The sequence below is a fragment of the Aspergillus mulundensis genome (assembly GCF_003369625.1).
Source record: "Aspergillus mulundensis strain DSM 5745 chromosome Unknown scaffold_6, whole genome shotgun sequence".
Classification (NCBI taxonomy): Eukaryota; Fungi; Ascomycota; class Eurotiomycetes; order Eurotiales; family Aspergillaceae; genus Aspergillus; species Aspergillus mulundensis.
In genome coordinates this window covers 2,179,133-2,194,802 of record NW_020797894.1, presented here as the reverse complement: position 1 = coordinate 2,194,802, position 15,670 = coordinate 2,179,133, and the positions used below count along the sequence as shown (strand labels likewise).

At 48.6% G+C, this 15,670-nt stretch overlaps 5 protein-coding genes across 5 annotated transcripts; 3 read left to right on the top strand and 2 right to left on the bottom strand.

The window, feature by feature from the left end:
- Positions 1 to 2,844: 2,844 nt before the first annotated feature.
- On the top strand, positions 2,845 to 3,281 carry DSM5745_06831 (uncharacterized protein; the record flags this gene model as incomplete). The annotated part of the gene is made up of 2 exons (XM_026748847.1): positions 2,845 to 3,002; positions 3,044 to 3,281. The coding sequence occupies 2 exons, from the start codon at positions 2,845 to 2,847 to the stop codon at positions 3,279 to 3,281; spliced, it is 396 nt and encodes a 131-aa protein (XP_026603151.1).
- Positions 3,282 to 3,951: 670 nt separating this feature from the next.
- On the bottom strand, positions 3,952 to 5,162 carry DSM5745_06830 (zinc-binding alcohol dehydrogenase family protein; the record flags this gene model as incomplete). Its single annotated transcript, XM_026748846.1, has 4 exons — positions 3,952 to 4,149; positions 4,204 to 4,574; positions 4,620 to 4,964; positions 5,021 to 5,162. 4 exons carry the CDS (start codon positions 5,160 to 5,162, stop codon positions 3,952 to 3,954), a joined length of 1,056 nt encoding a protein of 351 aa, XP_026603150.1.
- A 1,726-nt stretch (positions 5,163 to 6,888) lies between these two features.
- On the bottom strand, positions 6,889 to 8,345 carry DSM5745_06829 (uncharacterized protein; the record flags this gene model as incomplete). Its single annotated transcript, XM_026748845.1, has 2 exons — positions 6,889 to 6,988; positions 7,063 to 8,345. The coding sequence occupies 2 exons, from the start codon at positions 8,343 to 8,345 to the stop codon at positions 6,889 to 6,891; spliced, it is 1,383 nt and encodes a 460-aa protein (XP_026603149.1).
- A 2,744-nt stretch (positions 8,346 to 11,089) lies between these two features.
- On the top strand, positions 11,090 to 12,686 carry DSM5745_06828 (cytochrome P450; the record flags this gene model as incomplete). The annotated part of the gene is made up of 3 exons (XM_026748844.1): positions 11,090 to 11,143; positions 11,211 to 11,750; positions 11,814 to 12,686. 3 exons carry the CDS (start codon positions 11,090 to 11,092, stop codon positions 12,684 to 12,686), a joined length of 1,467 nt encoding a protein of 488 aa, XP_026603148.1.
- Positions 12,687 to 13,778: 1,092 nt separating this feature from the next.
- On the top strand, positions 13,779 to 15,176 carry DSM5745_06827 (uncharacterized protein; the record flags this gene model as incomplete). The annotated part of the gene is made up of 4 exons (XM_026748843.1): positions 13,779 to 13,931; positions 13,986 to 14,066; positions 14,140 to 14,703; positions 14,778 to 15,176. The coding sequence occupies 4 exons, from the start codon at positions 13,779 to 13,781 to the stop codon at positions 15,174 to 15,176; spliced, it is 1,197 nt and encodes a 398-aa protein (XP_026603147.1).
- Between the last annotated feature and the right edge of the window lie 494 nt (positions 15,177 to 15,670).

Sequence of the window (15,670 nt, the reverse complement as noted above, 5' to 3'; positions counted from 1 at the left end):
AACTACTTTTTTTATTTTAGGGTAGGGTTTACCACCTAGGCATAATAGTTTTTTATATATTTATTTAATTACTAAGAAATATTATAACTTTTTAAATTAAAGTATTTATTTATAGCCTGCATAGCCTTTATAATAATATTATTAAAAAAATATAATATATTAATTTAATACTTTCACGCCCTTAAGCTCCCCGGGTTAGGGTAGGAATATTATTTTATTTTTAATAAGTTTAATTAAATACTTTAATTTATAGTTTAGTATACTATAATAATATTATTTTAATATTTTTTTCCCGCGCCCTGGTACTATAATAACTAAAGTTTAATAATTAAAGTTATTATATAACTTAAGTATTACTAGCATGCAGGTAAAAAAATATTTAAAAAAGTTAGGTTTAAAATATAGCTAGCTTTATATATAATTATACTTAATTTATTAATATAATTAATATTATTATTACTAGCTTACCTAGTAATTTTATTACTATAATATAGGTTATTTACCTTAGGCTTAAAAATATTATAAGTAATATTAAGATTTTTTTTAATTATATAGTTTAGGGTAAGGACTAGTATAATTAAATAATTAATTATTTTATAAATAATTAATTTTTAATATATATTTAAACCCTTAATATTATTTATTATAAGCTAAAATATGTTTTAGCTTTATACTAGGTAATATTATTTAACATGTAGTACTCCCCCTTTATAAATATAAGTAAGTATTTTAAGGCACTTTTTAAGCTAGTTCTTATAATTATTTTAGGTATTTACTAGTATATAATACTTATATACTAAATAATTTTAAGTTTTTATATTTATGGTTATTTAAGGCTTTTAAATATAAGTAATATTATAACCTTATTTATAAGCTAGTTATAAAATTATAATATAACTAGGTATAAATTTATTTATATTTACTTAATAAATAATAAAATCTTATTATTATTAAGTATTATTATAATAATAGTTATTATAATGCCTTTTTTAATACTTTATTATTAAAGCTTAAAAAAGGTTTTAATATTAATTTTTATTATATAGGGCAAGGGAGGCGTGCCCGTGTTAACTAGGGTAAGTTAAATTAATTTAATAAAAAATTATTTAAAATTTTAATTATTAATAAAAGTATTAAACCATAGGGTATAATAATTAATAATTAATATAAAGCCTTACTTATTTACCTTTAATTTTTTTATAGCATGCTTTTAAGGGTTTTTTTAAAATAAAAATTATTTAATTTTAGCCTAAAGCTAGATATTTATATTAACTTAGGTATATATATTTTAATATTAATAAGTACTATAATAGTATATATTATTAAGCTTTTTTTTAAATAAATAAATTAAAGTTTTATTTTTATACCTAAAAATTACTAGGTAGTTATTATATTTTACTAGCTATAGGCCTAGGTAATTTATATAATATATAAGGTTTTTATAATTTAGGTTAATAAAACCTAGGTAATTTATAATTATTATATTATATTATATATAATATATTACTTAATTATAACATGCTAGGTAATAATATTTTTAGTAGCTAGGGTTATATTAAAAAACTAGCTAGTACTTTTTAATAAGCTAGTAATACTTACTTTAATTAAATAATATAAAGGTTTTAGGCTACTTTAAAAAAAATATTACCTAAGTAATATACCTAGTATTAAAATTAGGGCTATATTTTAAAAAAGTAAGCTTAATTAACTTTAATTTAATTTAAGCTATAATTTTATTTTAAATTAGCTTAATAAAATTTATTTTATTATTATTATATATTAAAATAGTGCTAGGCACTTTTTATACCATATAATTATATTACTTTTAAAAAATATATATATTAATAACGCTTAGGGTATAGTAAATAATATTAGTTATTTTATTAATTATTAAAAGGTTTTTAATAAAAAAATTATTAAAAATAATAGCCTAGCTTATATAAATAGTATTAATTTTAAAAATAATTATTATTATAATTAATTTTAATATATACTTAATAAGGGCTTATTAAATAATATATATTTTTAAGCATGCTATTAACTTATTATTAAAAAGGGTAATTAGCACCCTATAATTATTTTATATAATTAAGGTTATAATAAAGCTACTACACGTTAATTAAATTATTAATATATTTAATAAAAGTACCTTGCCTAAGGTAGCATTAGTTAAAGTAAAAAAACTTATTTTAAAAAGGGTGGGTTAAGCCCTTAAGTTTTTAAGAATTAAACTTATTTTTTTTTAAATAATAATTTTACTAAAGGTTATTATAATAATAAGCTAACTAGATATATATAAAAAAAATATAATTAATATTATTAATATTAGGATAACTTTTTAAAAAAATAAAGCATATAAACTTATTATAAATATTATAAATAAAAGCTTTTTAATTTTAAGTTTTTTACCTAGCTATAAAGCTATTAATAATAATTATAAAATTTATAAAAATTTTATACTTAATATATACCTAGTATTTTTATTTTTTAAATTAATTATAAAAGGCTTTTATAACTAAGCTAGGCTAAAAAATTAATATACTATTACTTTTAATAATAAAAAAAAAAATAAGCTTGCTAGGGCCCTTTTTTTATTTTTTTATAATATAAAGATTAAAAAAATAAGAAATTTTATAGCTATATAAGGTTAGCTAAGTTAATACTTATAAATTAATTAAAAATATATACCTTAATTTTAGCTATTATACCGCGGGGAGTAGTAAAAAGGGGAAAAAAAAGTTAAAAATAAAATTAAAATAATAAAAATATATATTTATAAGACTTTTAAAGCGTCCGGAGCCCTTATTTAAAGGTACCCCTGGATTGCTAACAGTTATAAAGGTGATGGACGTGGTTAAGGCCACGCATGCGGATCTGAATCCCGTCCTGGATCTTGCTGATATCGTCGGTCCAGCCGTGGGTGCCGGTGATGGCCAGGAACGGGACCCCGATCTCATTCGCGACTTTGATCTGTGGGGGTTAGACTTTGGTCAATGTCTTTTGTCTAGCTCGTCACACACCGTATTCACGACATCGTCTTCAGCAGCTACGTCGACAACGGCGAGATAGCCTGGGTTGACACGGGGGGCAGCAGCACGACGCGTAACATCAGCCCATCTTTCGGAGTCGGGAAAGACAATTGCCGCGTTCTCGGAGAGCTGAGGCGTGAGGAGCTCCTTGATTTGTGCCAACTTCGCCTCGGCGGTGCCGTTGGATGGCACTGCGGCCTAGACGGCGAAGCCGAAGAGGGCAGTTGCCAGGATGCTGAAGAACATCTTTGAATGGCTGTGGCTGGTGGTGCTTCTGTCAGTATGCCAGAGAGCTGCTGGAGAGGAAAGAGGGCGGCTTGTCTGGGAGAGGAGAAGGGCAAGATGAGTCCACCTTTATAGATTTCCGAGATCGTTCTCAGACCCTATAAACCTACTACCTTCTACGTTCAGCTCCTGGTGGCATGGCCCCCAAACCTCTCGGTCCAATCCAATGAAGCCCTTACGCCCCTATGTCGCCAATACGACAGTCCCGCCATCGTTCGCGACGACTCCTACATCGCTTCGACTTTCCATTTCTTCGTGGACTATACTTCATCCAGCATCGTCGGCAACCCTAAACGGAGCTTGGAGTGCTTACATACTGCGTATTGACCTACTTGCGATGCAGAATGTGGACCCCTTGTCTGCGAAAATGGCATGCTGAGAGATTTGCATCCCTCTGGTAGAGTCATTCCACTGCGCCTTTCCCCGGCTAGGGCACCTATATTGCCATGAGTTGGTGCGGCTGAGGACGTTGACCTAGAGCTACACAGCGGTGAATATCTACGCTGGATTGACTTGTTCGCGCTTGGGCTATTAATGGCACTAACTCTATCTGACCTATTCATGGCTATAGTGGTGGGTGGTTCAGCAATGGAACGCCTTCACGAACTCTATTCCGCTACTGCGCGCTACCAATAACCTATGGATCAAACGCGCCTAGCTCGTAGACTATCTTGTAAGCAGAGATCTTTCCGTCCCTGTATTCCTGAAATCCATCCGAAACCGCATCTAACCCGGGAAGCACCTTTGGCGTATTGGGCTTCAGATCGCCCGTCCCCAGCCAGGCGGGGATTTTCTGAAATAGCTCGGCAGCGAGTTCATGGTCGTGCTTAGATGCCTGCAGAATAATGTAAGCTCAATGCCAAGTATGGATGGCCCAGTAGACACATACAGGCCATTTAAATTCTCCATAGGCGTGGTCCTTCAAGAACGCCGTCCACACCAACACGTCTGTGACCCGGGTGCCGTGGAGGACATCGTCGGTGTTTGCCTTGCCCGGGCGCACGGTACAGATCGTTCCTGGGCCTGAAGAGAATGAGTAGGAGGCAGGAGCTGATGAGCCCTTGCTTCCAATAGTGTCAAAGGCATGCGAAAGACTAGGTGCGGCAGACTTGATCTTCTCCACAACCTTTTCATCCTTATAGTCGAAAACATGCTTGGCACCATGTGAACGGACAAGATCAGCGTGCTTGGGACTGCAGGTGGTGACCACCTCAAAGCCAAAGTAAGATGCTAGTTGGATGGCATATAGGCCAACGCTCGCTGCAAGAAGTTAGATCGGATATGTAAACAGCGGGCAGAACATACAGCTACCACCCCAAACAAGAACACTGCTGCCCTTGCCCTGGGAACGGTCAAGAGCAAGACAGTCCTCCGAGAACAAAGCTAACCACGCGGTGGCCGCCGCCAGAGGGATAGTCGCGGCCTGCGCGCGAGTAATGCCTCCAGGCACCTTGAAGTAGATGCGCTCGTCTGCAAGACAATACTGGCTATAGGCGCCGAGACCCTTGACTTCGCCACCCCAAACGAGTCCCGCGACGACATCGCCCTTGGCAAGTCGGGTAACGCCGCTTCCAAGGTCAATGACCTCTCCAACAAAGTCGCACCCAAGAACGGCTCCGTCTCCAAAGGCGTTGCCGTCAAAGGATTGCACTGGGGTACGATTCAGATTTAGCGGGCCAGTAAATATGGGTAGGTCTGGAACATACCGTCTGTTGGATTCTGGGCGACATGGGAAAGTTTCACGACGACCTGGTTGGGGCTGGGGCGAGGCCTTGGGATGTCTTCTTTGGAGAGGCGCGGAGACCCGTCGACGCGGACGACAAGCGCGGTGTTCCGGTCTGTGGACATTGTTCTATAGGTAAATCGAAGAGGGCGGAGGTGGTTGATCGATCGTGGTAGATGAAAGGAGTGCCATTTGGGGGGTTTTGTAGGCAGTTGGCATGTTGACGTCGTTGACGTAGGTAGATGGAGGGGGCTGCCTTGGCTTTGGAAGCGTCGGAGACTTCCCTGCGTCCAGTCAGATGGTCAGTTTACCCCCCTTACATACATTCTTCAGCTGAAACGGCCACCTTCCAGTCTCCCGTGCAGGGACCGTCGTCGAAAATGTACGTCCTGCCCTGATGATTCATCCCAATGCTGACTTCGCAGGCGATGGGGCCCGTCCCCGATGTCGCAATTGCCATGTTAGGGGCTCTACCTGCCAATGGGGGCTCCGGGCCTCCTTCCACCCCTCCCGCAGTCACGGCCTATCCACCTACGACTCCATAGCCCTGGCTACGATTGAGCGGCAGCGCGGTCGGCCTGGGCTTAGGAACTCACGGCTTGGAACGGTGTGTCTTTCGGGTTGGGATTGTTCTCGTCTGGTTCCTGGCGGACCAACAGCGCAGATTGTAGATGAGACTGACGACGTCATCTGCAACTACACAGTCATTGATGATGCCGACGCCTTCTCCTTGCATTCAGACTCACCAGACCGTGAACAAGGCACATGGGACTACCTGCAAGTAGGGTCTGTGGTCGACAGCGCCGCGACTACGGTTTGGCCGCTGGATCCTCCAGAGGTGCGCACTACGCCCACACTACTGGCTAGCCCTGATATAGCCGATCAGTTCCATGTTTTCGGCATTCGGTGTTGTTTTATGGAGTCCAGCATTCGGGGCAGACTGGTTTCGAATCGGCGAATCGGCGGCTGTTGGAGAGGATCTTCAAACTGCTTGTTACTTGTCCACTTCTAGGTAAATCTTTCGCGGGTGCCTCCTGCCGGGCAGGGCCCCTGCATTGTAGCAATAGCCCTAACTCAGGATCGGGCTCCATGGCGGCGCAGGGTTGCGCTTGCACCTGCCCTTGCGCCACACCCCCGAGTTCCTTTCTGGGCCCACCGGGCCACCATGAACCCTACGCTACACCACAAATTATCATTATGGATGAGCAGATTACCTCACTTACCTACCGGGCTTACCCTCTCTTAAAGCAGCAACGTCCGGATCAGACAGAGAGGAGGGCTTCCAACTCAAGGTTCATCGCGAGATTCAGGAGAGTAACCCTTATCCACCCACCCAGGTACCGTACAGGCACATCAAGGCACGGAGCGCGAGACTTGTGCTCCCTCGACGGTCATTCTGAGGGATGGAGTTACGGAAACACACGGGTATCCACTACATCGTCCAGGATCAGTACACCTTGCGGCTTGCACCGCGTGGATGTCCAGGCTCGGTAGCTGTGAAACAGGACCAGAGTATGAGGTCTTGGGTGTGGGCAAACCGATACGCCGTACTTGGCCGCGATAGGCTGGATGCGCAGGGGGGATGCAAGGAAGGTATAGGTATGGTTACACGTAGGAAGGCTGGGCCCGCGAGATACATTTGCGGAGGAGAAAAAGGTACCAGGACATCGACGAGAAAAGAACAGAACAGTTAGTTGTCTAAACTGGATAAATTGTCATACGAACAGACTCGAATGCGGTCGAGGCCATGCACCGACCCAGCTCGAGGCCGATAAAAGAGAACAAAATGACTTATGGTTGTCTATGAATGATCGAATGCGTCTAAATGCCAAAGAACCCAGCCGTGGACTTCTAATGGTAGTACATAGTCACGTAAGGGCCGGTTTTCGTGCTGTAGCTGAACGACAGCCAGGAGAAGACGTTGGAGCTCTCTTCGAGCGAGACATCAGGCCTTCGGGGTCGTAGTTAGCACATCTGCGCAGAGCAATGGCATAACTGAGGGAGCCAGGGTATCATGGCACTTACTTATAAGATTGCACATTCCGAATATAAGAATCCGCATGCTCCTCCCACCCCCAGCTGCGAAACACACCCTCCACAGCCCTCGCAACAGCAAGACTATTCTGCCCGGGAAGCGCAAAGTACATCTTCGGCTGCGGCCAGACCCCACCGGGCTTGATCTCCAGGTTCACGACGATGGGCAGCTCATCCGGCGGAAGGGTCGGGCTGGGCCGATTCAGGTCGGGCGGGGGGCGCAGTCCGGTCTGGATATCCAGCGCATCCCAGATGCCCTTGAGGATGGCGAGGCCGTGCGTCGTCTCGTCGCCCTGGATCTTCCCGCCCAGCGTCCAGATATCGACGATGCGGTCGAAGTTGACGTCGAACTCGGAGACGTAGATCTTGAAGCGGGTTTTCGTGGGCGCCACCAGGTCGCACGAGAGCATGTCGGCGTGCAGACTTGGTGGTGCATTGGCGATGTACGACTCGACGTTCGCCAGGCCCTGCGTGAAGATCCCGCCGACGGTGCTGTCGACGGCGCGCACGGCGTCGCGGAGGAGCGTCCACATTGGTGTTCCTGTTGCGAGGGACTTGAGCGCCGGGACGAGGTACAGCTTCGCGGCGATGTCCCCGCCCTTCATGTCCAGCGCTACCATTGTCTGTGTTTTAACGGCTTGATCGGCGACCGCGTCGCGGTTGACTAGGGCTTGTTCGTCGGCGTCTGTGAGGGTGAGTTTGCACAGGAGCTCGTGGTAGAGGGTTAGGTCGACGGCGGGGGAGATGCGCTTCAGGCGGCGGAGCGACTCGTCGACCATGCCGCGATTGCAGAGGTCGTCGCCCGTGCTCGCGGCGTAGCTAGTCGGCTCGAAGGTGAGACGGACGGTGGCGCCGGCCTTGGTGAAGTTCTGGCTGAACTCCATGGAGCCCAGGCCGCCGAGGGCGCACTTGTAGAGGCCCGGGCGGGACTTGGGGAAGGGGCCGAGGAAGGGGATGATGTGGGCGGCCCAGAGGTTGAGGTAGTGGAACTGGTGGTGGATGTCGTAGTCTGCGTCGGACAGCATCTTGGAGAGCATGGGGCCGGTGGCCTCCCACCATTCTTTCTCCTCGAGGTTCGGGAAGAGGAGGGTCTTGCTTAGGGTTTCGTAGGTCCGGGGGACGGGGGCGGGCTTGGAGCCGTTCATCTTGGCCTGGTAGACTGCGGATGGCATGCTTGCGGGTTTGGAGGCCTTGAAGTAGTGGAGGAAGGTGCTTAGGGCTGAGGAGAGGCGGCGGAGGGCGGCTTTTATCATGGTCAAGCTCGGTTCGCGCATGCTGGGTCGTATACTCGAACCCTAATGCGAGTCGTTGTTGCGGGCGGGCTGAGGCCACGAGGATATAGATGGCTATCGGCGCTACGACGCCCTTGGATGGCCTTGGCCGTTACTCTGGTCCCCTCGTCCGGCTTCGATCGCAATCTGGCCGGGTTGATCCCTGCAGGAGTTCGGCGTGGCTATTCGGTGGCCAACACGTTGAATACAGCACACCCAATCAACCAGCTGACGAACTTGGCGGCCAGCGCTCTCAGCCGCAACGCCAAATGACAAGAATCGGAATACGAGAAGGGGCGCCAGCCCGCAATCAGGTGTGCATGCTGATTGGGTGGACAGGCAGATAAGCGGCCCCCATGGTGCATTTCCCCGATACAATCAAGGAGAGATCCGAGCGCTCGCTCTATTTTGCGACATGCCAAGCGGAGATTCTGTCTTCGTCAGCAAGGCTGCATGGAATTGTCTTGCCAATGGAATGCCATATGCTATGTCCAATTTCATCAGTGCTCGCGTACCCCGGTCCCATCTTGGCCACGCTGCACAGCCCCACCTCAGCTTGCCTCCAGGCTGTGCCTGCTTTGGGAGGATCGTGGGATTGATGCCGTGCTCGTAGTATCTTGAGGGCATGCCTGGGTGACGGAGTATAAGAGAAGACATCTATTCAAATAACGGACATCCTAGTCGGCGTATGCATTCAAAGCAAGGCTTCCAAGTACAAGCTGAAGTATATCATGGCTTATTCTCCGCACGCGGCACGTTTCATCCCCTATACCCCGATCAGCGAGAATACTCCTAGGGTTCAAGGTTGTCCCATGTTACATCAATGCAGGGTTGCCGCTGACGGGTTCAGCTCAGGCCCGTCCACGAGGCTTTGCATGGGATATCCTTGACAAGTTTTATCCCGTCAGCTTCCTCAGTCTGACTTATCTTCTCTCCTAAGTTTGAGACTCAGATATGCATAGATATTGCGCGTATTGACCAATCGGCGAGTTCCTCAAACACGGGTGACGCAATTCGAACGTCTGGGCATTTCCTATAAGCCCGGGCGAGTTAAAGTTTGTACTCTGGCGAGAGCTAAAACACATCGTGCATATCGCATGGATGCGCTGCGTTACATCGAACTTATCAATCAACCGCTGATCGGCCAGATACCTGACTAATGGTTAGAACACCAGGTGTGGTTCTTGGATGTACCTGGACCACAGGGTGCAGTGAGCTTGGCCCTGGTTGAGACTTGAGTACCCATCACCCATAGGGCATATGTACAGACTGATGCGGTACGACAATCCCACACTACCGAGGCATTCTTGAACGGACAGTAATTCTAGACGGCAAGATCCCATCAACATAAAAAGCAAATATGCTAGATGGCCATCAGCAAACATTACGGTATACGTAGCTCTACCATACGCGATCCTCACACGACGAAACCCCATATTTATTTATATCCTTCGACCAAGATCCCAACCGTGAGATCAGCGCTATATCGACCCATTGGACTCCGTATTCTAATCTAAGCCCAAGATCCAGCTTCAAGCCGCAGCCGCATCAACAGCTCTTACATCAGCACAGTCCAGCCGTGTACGTGATATGTGCGCGGCGAATGAAGATAAGGAACGTACGCCGGTCCCTGTGGCGCACCTGATACTCCGCATGAGTGGCCTCCCACCACCCATGGCATGGCCCTCCAGGAGCGCCGGGCGGTTTCAGAAACGGTACGGCTGAATGCAGGGGAACTAGAAATTGAGGTTGCAGTTGTAGCAAACCATCGTGCTGCATACGCAGCCAATCGAAGCACAACCCGAGCTTTGACACATATGGCTCGCTGCTCGATGGTTAGGGCACGCGCGCAACGATTCAAGATGCCCGGGCCCTTCTGGTATCAGTGACCAACTTCTCATCGTCCCGGGTCAGTCAAACCAATTGCTCTTGGTTCCTCTACGATGTATACAACCACTTTCTGACGAAGCAACGTCCGGCTCGCAACGTCGCCCTTGCCTCACAACGTCTGGACCCCATCATAGACCTATGATGACACATTGCGCCGTCTGACTCTACCGTAATCGAAGGCGTCGGTGTCGGCGCCCGGAAGCGTCCCGCTGAGGCGCTCGGGAGGCAATGGGAGGCGGTGGTGGCTTTCATCCTGAATTCTCTATATTGATGGTTCGAATTGAACAGGACACATAGGTAGGGTATCTCATGAGTTGCCCAGCGCGCAACTTTATTGTCTATAGTTCTCACGGTACAGGTGGGGTGAACAAACAAAACGCAGTGTATGAACCAAGCCTACCATATGACCTTGACAGCCAGTGTTAGCACTGAGAAACCCAAGAAATACTAACCCTTATATGTACAGTCAGCATTGTACGTACACCTGAGTGTGCTTCGCCAGTCAGGATGCAGTAACAGAAATGCACACTGCCTACAAATAGGCACAAACTTCTCACATAACTATGGACTCCGTTGATTGCATGCTCCCAGTTATGCTGCTGGTGTTTTTAAGCCACGCAGGGACTTCCTCCGCACAAGATCCCCCCTGTCTGATCTCATGGGACGGGGATGGGCGGTATTTCGTGGATCGGAAATGTGGACACTCGGCTCAATATGGAGATGCCCAGATCTTCCCCGCACAGTGTGAATGGTGGCATATTCTGCATAGAAGCTAAGAAAGCCCTTGTATATTCCTCTGCATCGGAGTCAGTTCTTTCCCCAGCTCCGCCTACCATACCGTACCCACGGCCGCCGTCATGGACAAACTCTGGGTATACCTCGCCATCGCAACGGCGCTCTGGCTTGCGCTGGTATACACAACCCGACACTCCATGATCCTCCGCAAGCTAATCCAGACTAACAATATGACTCTCATAGAAAACGTACAGAACCCTCACCTCCCCACTGAAATCCATCCCGGGCCCCCTGTATACACTGTTCACGCGCCTCCCCCTCAAACTGTCCATAATCACCGGCCAACGAATCCACTTCATCGACAACTTACACAAGGATTACGGGCGCATCGTGCGCATCAGCCCGTCCGAGATCTCCATCTCCTCGCTCGCGGACTTCAAAGAGATCCACCGCGTCGGCACGCCGTTCCTCAAGAGCACATGGTATCAGGAGTTCGTGATGGGGCAGGCTGAGCCTGGGATCTTTGCTGTGAGGGATGTCAAACAGCACGCTGCGAGGAGAAAGTTGTTTGCGAGGGCGTTTTCGAAGAGTGAGCTTAGACGTGTTTGGGAGGGGGTTGTGCGGGAGAAGGTTCGTCTGGCAGTCGCCCGGATGAAGGGGGAGTTGGAGGGTCCAACTGGAGATGGAAAGTGCGATGTGCTGAAATGGTGGACGTTCCTTGCGACCGATGTAGCCGGGCATCTGATGTTTGGGGAGGATTTCGGGATGCTGGAGGGTGGGGTGGTACGTCCTTCCAATCCATCCTCTTTCTCAGTGCATTGGTGATCGGACCCTGACTCTGAGCAGAAGAACGAATACATCCACATCCTCGAGTCCACGATGAAAGGATCTGGCATCAACGCGGAACTCCCGCTCGTCGGGTTCATCGGGCGGCATTTGCCCATCGCAAGCATCAGGTGCATGTTCCGGGCGAACGACTATCTGACTGAGTACGGTCGGAAAGCAGTGACGAACGCCCGGTCGAACAGCGCATCGAGCCGGAACATCTTCTCGGGTATGCTCTATGAAGCTGAGAAGGGCAGTAGTGGCGAGGGTGGGTTAAGCGAGCTTGACGTTGTCTCTGAAGCCGGCAATCTGATTGTCGCGGGTTCAGACACGACGGCCGTGACGCTGACGTATCTAGTCTGGGCTGTGTTAAGCAGGCCGCAATTGCAGCGTGATCTTGAGAACGAACTTCTCGGGCTGGGAGAGTCGTACGACGACGCAAAACTGGAGACCCTCCCGCTGCTCAACGCCGTCATCAAGGAGACATTGCGGCTATACGGCGCCGCCCCGGGGTCTCTCCCGCGCTCTGTCCCTGAAGGCGGCGCGACTCTTGGAGGTTATTTCATCTCCGAGGGTATGACCGTCAGTACACAGAGCTGGACGATGCACCGGGACGAGGATATCTTTGCCGACGCTGATGTCTTCGATGTGTCGAGGTGGCTCAAGGACGGGAACCCCGCGGCACAGACCGCATTCTCGCCATTCGGCGCCGGAGCGAGGGTATGCCTTGGTATTCATCTCGCGTACATGGAGCTCAGGCTTGCGGCCGCCGAGTTCTTCAGGGAGTGCCGGGGCGTGAAGCTGGCACCGGGCACGACGCCGGAGAGCATGAAGCCCGAGAACTACTTTCTGATTGCGCCGGCTGGGCATCGGTGTGATATTGTGCGGGGGTAGGAGTGCGTGCATGGGTTCTCCCAGCGATGGATTGGATTGATGTTGGATATCAGACACAAGGGGGGCCGGTTAGGTTAACAATTTGCCAGGAGGCCGTTCGTCATGGCTCTGGCGGCCCGTGTATATGACTACCTAGTACCATGGTAGCCAATCGTCAGGTGGATAGAAGGACATTTTGGTGGTGATTATGTGCGCGGGTAGGAGAGACATTGGAATCACGAGCTTGAAAGGCCCGGGGGCGGGATTGGTGAAAACGTCACCTTTATATATTATATATTCCATTTCTGGAGGGCCGAGAGTGGCTGACATGATGACCATCAATCTGCTTATATTATATCAAGTCACCATTGGCTGACGAACTTTGATCAACGTGCTGTATATCTTTTACGGTCAGCATAGACTCAGATTCAACGATGAGAAGATCAATTGGCCTGTATCCTACCATGACCATAGCTCAACTCACCCCTGTTCTGGCGGTACCGGCATTGCTTGCGAGATGCGAATACATATGCCTACAGGATAATGAGTATCGTGGTGGACATGGTTCCCCGATGTACAATCCTAGCTTCGTTATTCGCGTCGTCTGGCATGCCAGTTGATTCGGGCTGTCAGTGTGCAGTGGTCGAAATGAAGATAGAGAGTCCAGCGGTGGACATGCAATACTCGCTCCAGCTGTTAAGCACTATCATCCCAGCAAGGGTGTCATGCTATGGATTCAGCGTCGAGTTTCCGTATCAATCGTAAAGGTCACAATGAAGGCCATGGGCTTCAATCGCTGGAAGCCGATCGATCGATCTGGCCGCTTGGACAGACAATCCTTTAGAGTTGCATATGCATCCCCTGGGAGCAATGACGATAGAGAGTGTATTAACCCATAAAGTATATAAACAAAAGAAACCCGCCCTGGACAGAGCACTCAGTCACTCACCGCGACTCCCTCACATTCCACTCCTGCCGAACCGTAATCCCCCTCCCCCTCCCAGCCTTACTATCAGCAATCCTCTCCCTCGTCTCCCCCAAACTCTCCAAACTATCCCCATCCACCTCATCCACCGTCATCCCATCCTCCTGCCGAACCGAAACGCCCACCCGATGTTTCGGCCCCAACGGCCTAAGCCAAAGCTGACTCGTATCATCGTCCGCATCGAGCGGCTGAAACCCCTCATCGCCCATGCCGAGGGTATTATTCCTCGTCCCCCGCGATTTGGGGTGACTCTTGGAGGCGCTGTGGCTGTGACTGTTCGAGTACATGGGCGTTTGGCCGGTGTTGTTCGTTGACCCGCCCTTGCGGCCGAGCAGGGGACGCATCATGGGCACGGAGGCGAGGATCACGGCGAGGCAGGGCTCGATGCCGCTGAAGATGTTGGCCATGGGCATGGTGTAGGTGATGTCTGCGAAGTCCATGGTGGAGAGGACGGAGATGCGGAGGGCGGAGATGACGCATGTTCTATAGTATATCCGGTCAGTACCCTATAAAGAAGGGATGCAGGGTGCTGGGGTCGTACACTGCACCGAGCCCGAAGACCGCGATCAGCGTGACCTTCTTGTACGTCGCCATTTGCAGTCTCGAGAGACTGGGCATCGGGAGCGTGAGGACCACGACGTCGGTGACGAGGTTGATGACCCCCGTGACGGTGAACGAGGTGACCTGGTCGCCGCAGTGGCCGGTGGGGATGGTTTTATCCCAGTTGTACGCGAAGGGCTGGCAGATGAGGCATCCTGCGAGAATGGTGGCTATGGCCCAGGCGACGATCACAGCCATTGTGGCGTAGGACGAGACGACGAGCCAGCGCACGGGGAAGATGCGCAGGTACAGGAAGAGGATGCTGATTTTCGTGCACATGAGGCTGAGCACCCACAGGAACTGCAGTGGGATGATGAGCTTCGACATGATGGTGACCGGCTCGGTGCCGTATCTGGGATTCGACACGATCGCGGTGACGTGGTCGTAGCCGATGCCTGCTTGGAAGACGCCGGTGATGCTGATGCATTGGAGGCCGATGGAGAATGCCTGGAGGTGTTAGGATCCAAGATATATGTGGGATGATGGAAAGCGCACGCAAGCGAGGATAATAAAGTAGTCGCTGACAGTCCACTTCTTATGCGCGATCTTGTGCGCCACCAAGCGGAGCACGACCGCCACAATGGCGAGAATTGAGAAAGCGAACGAGCACCCCAGCACCGAGCGCTGGTTGTGCGTTTCGATGGGGAAGATGGCGACCATGTTGGGTTGACTGGCTCCGAGAAACGAGCGGAAGGGGGAGCAGTGAACGGCTGGGGAATCGTCAGGAGAGCAGGGTACTTAAGAGAGCACCCCTGCAGGTTCTCTTACCTCGGGCGAGCAGCGACTCCAGTCGGGCCTCGACTAACGGAAAGGATCTCGTCCTTTTGCAACGCAGTGGCCAGTTTGCCCCAAAGGATCGGGGAGTGGACTCACCAGGAGATGAGATGAGGCCCGCTTTTCCCGTCGCGAGTCTAGTCGACTCTTGAGGGTGTTGGGGTAGCGTCTGCTATGCGCCGGTGCATACACTATTGCTTCACAAATGCAGGCGCAGTGGGGCGGCACTCTAAACCATGTGGCATGGCGCAGCACCAAGGAACACCGGGCTGGCTTCTGCATTTCCCCTTCTCGTTAAGAATAAGACGGCGAGGCGCTAGACTACAGCGTTGGAGACATCTTCCAAGCTGTTTCATCGGGTCCGACAAGCTCGCGCCAGGACCACATGCCCGTCTCCGTCACCACCTCGCAACTGCTCCTCACCAAAAGGCCACCGAAAAGGCAGACCTCGATCCCGACCTACAGCCCATTGCCCATTTATACCCCCAACTTTCAACGTTCATCCCCAGTCCTTAGTCCTTACACAATGCCCACCCCACAGACGGGAAAGCCCGTGCACGTGGGCGTGTAAATGGGCTCATCGCTTACACGGAAAGACTTGATCGGCCATAATCAGCAGCCATAGGTGAAGCAACTACCACGCCTG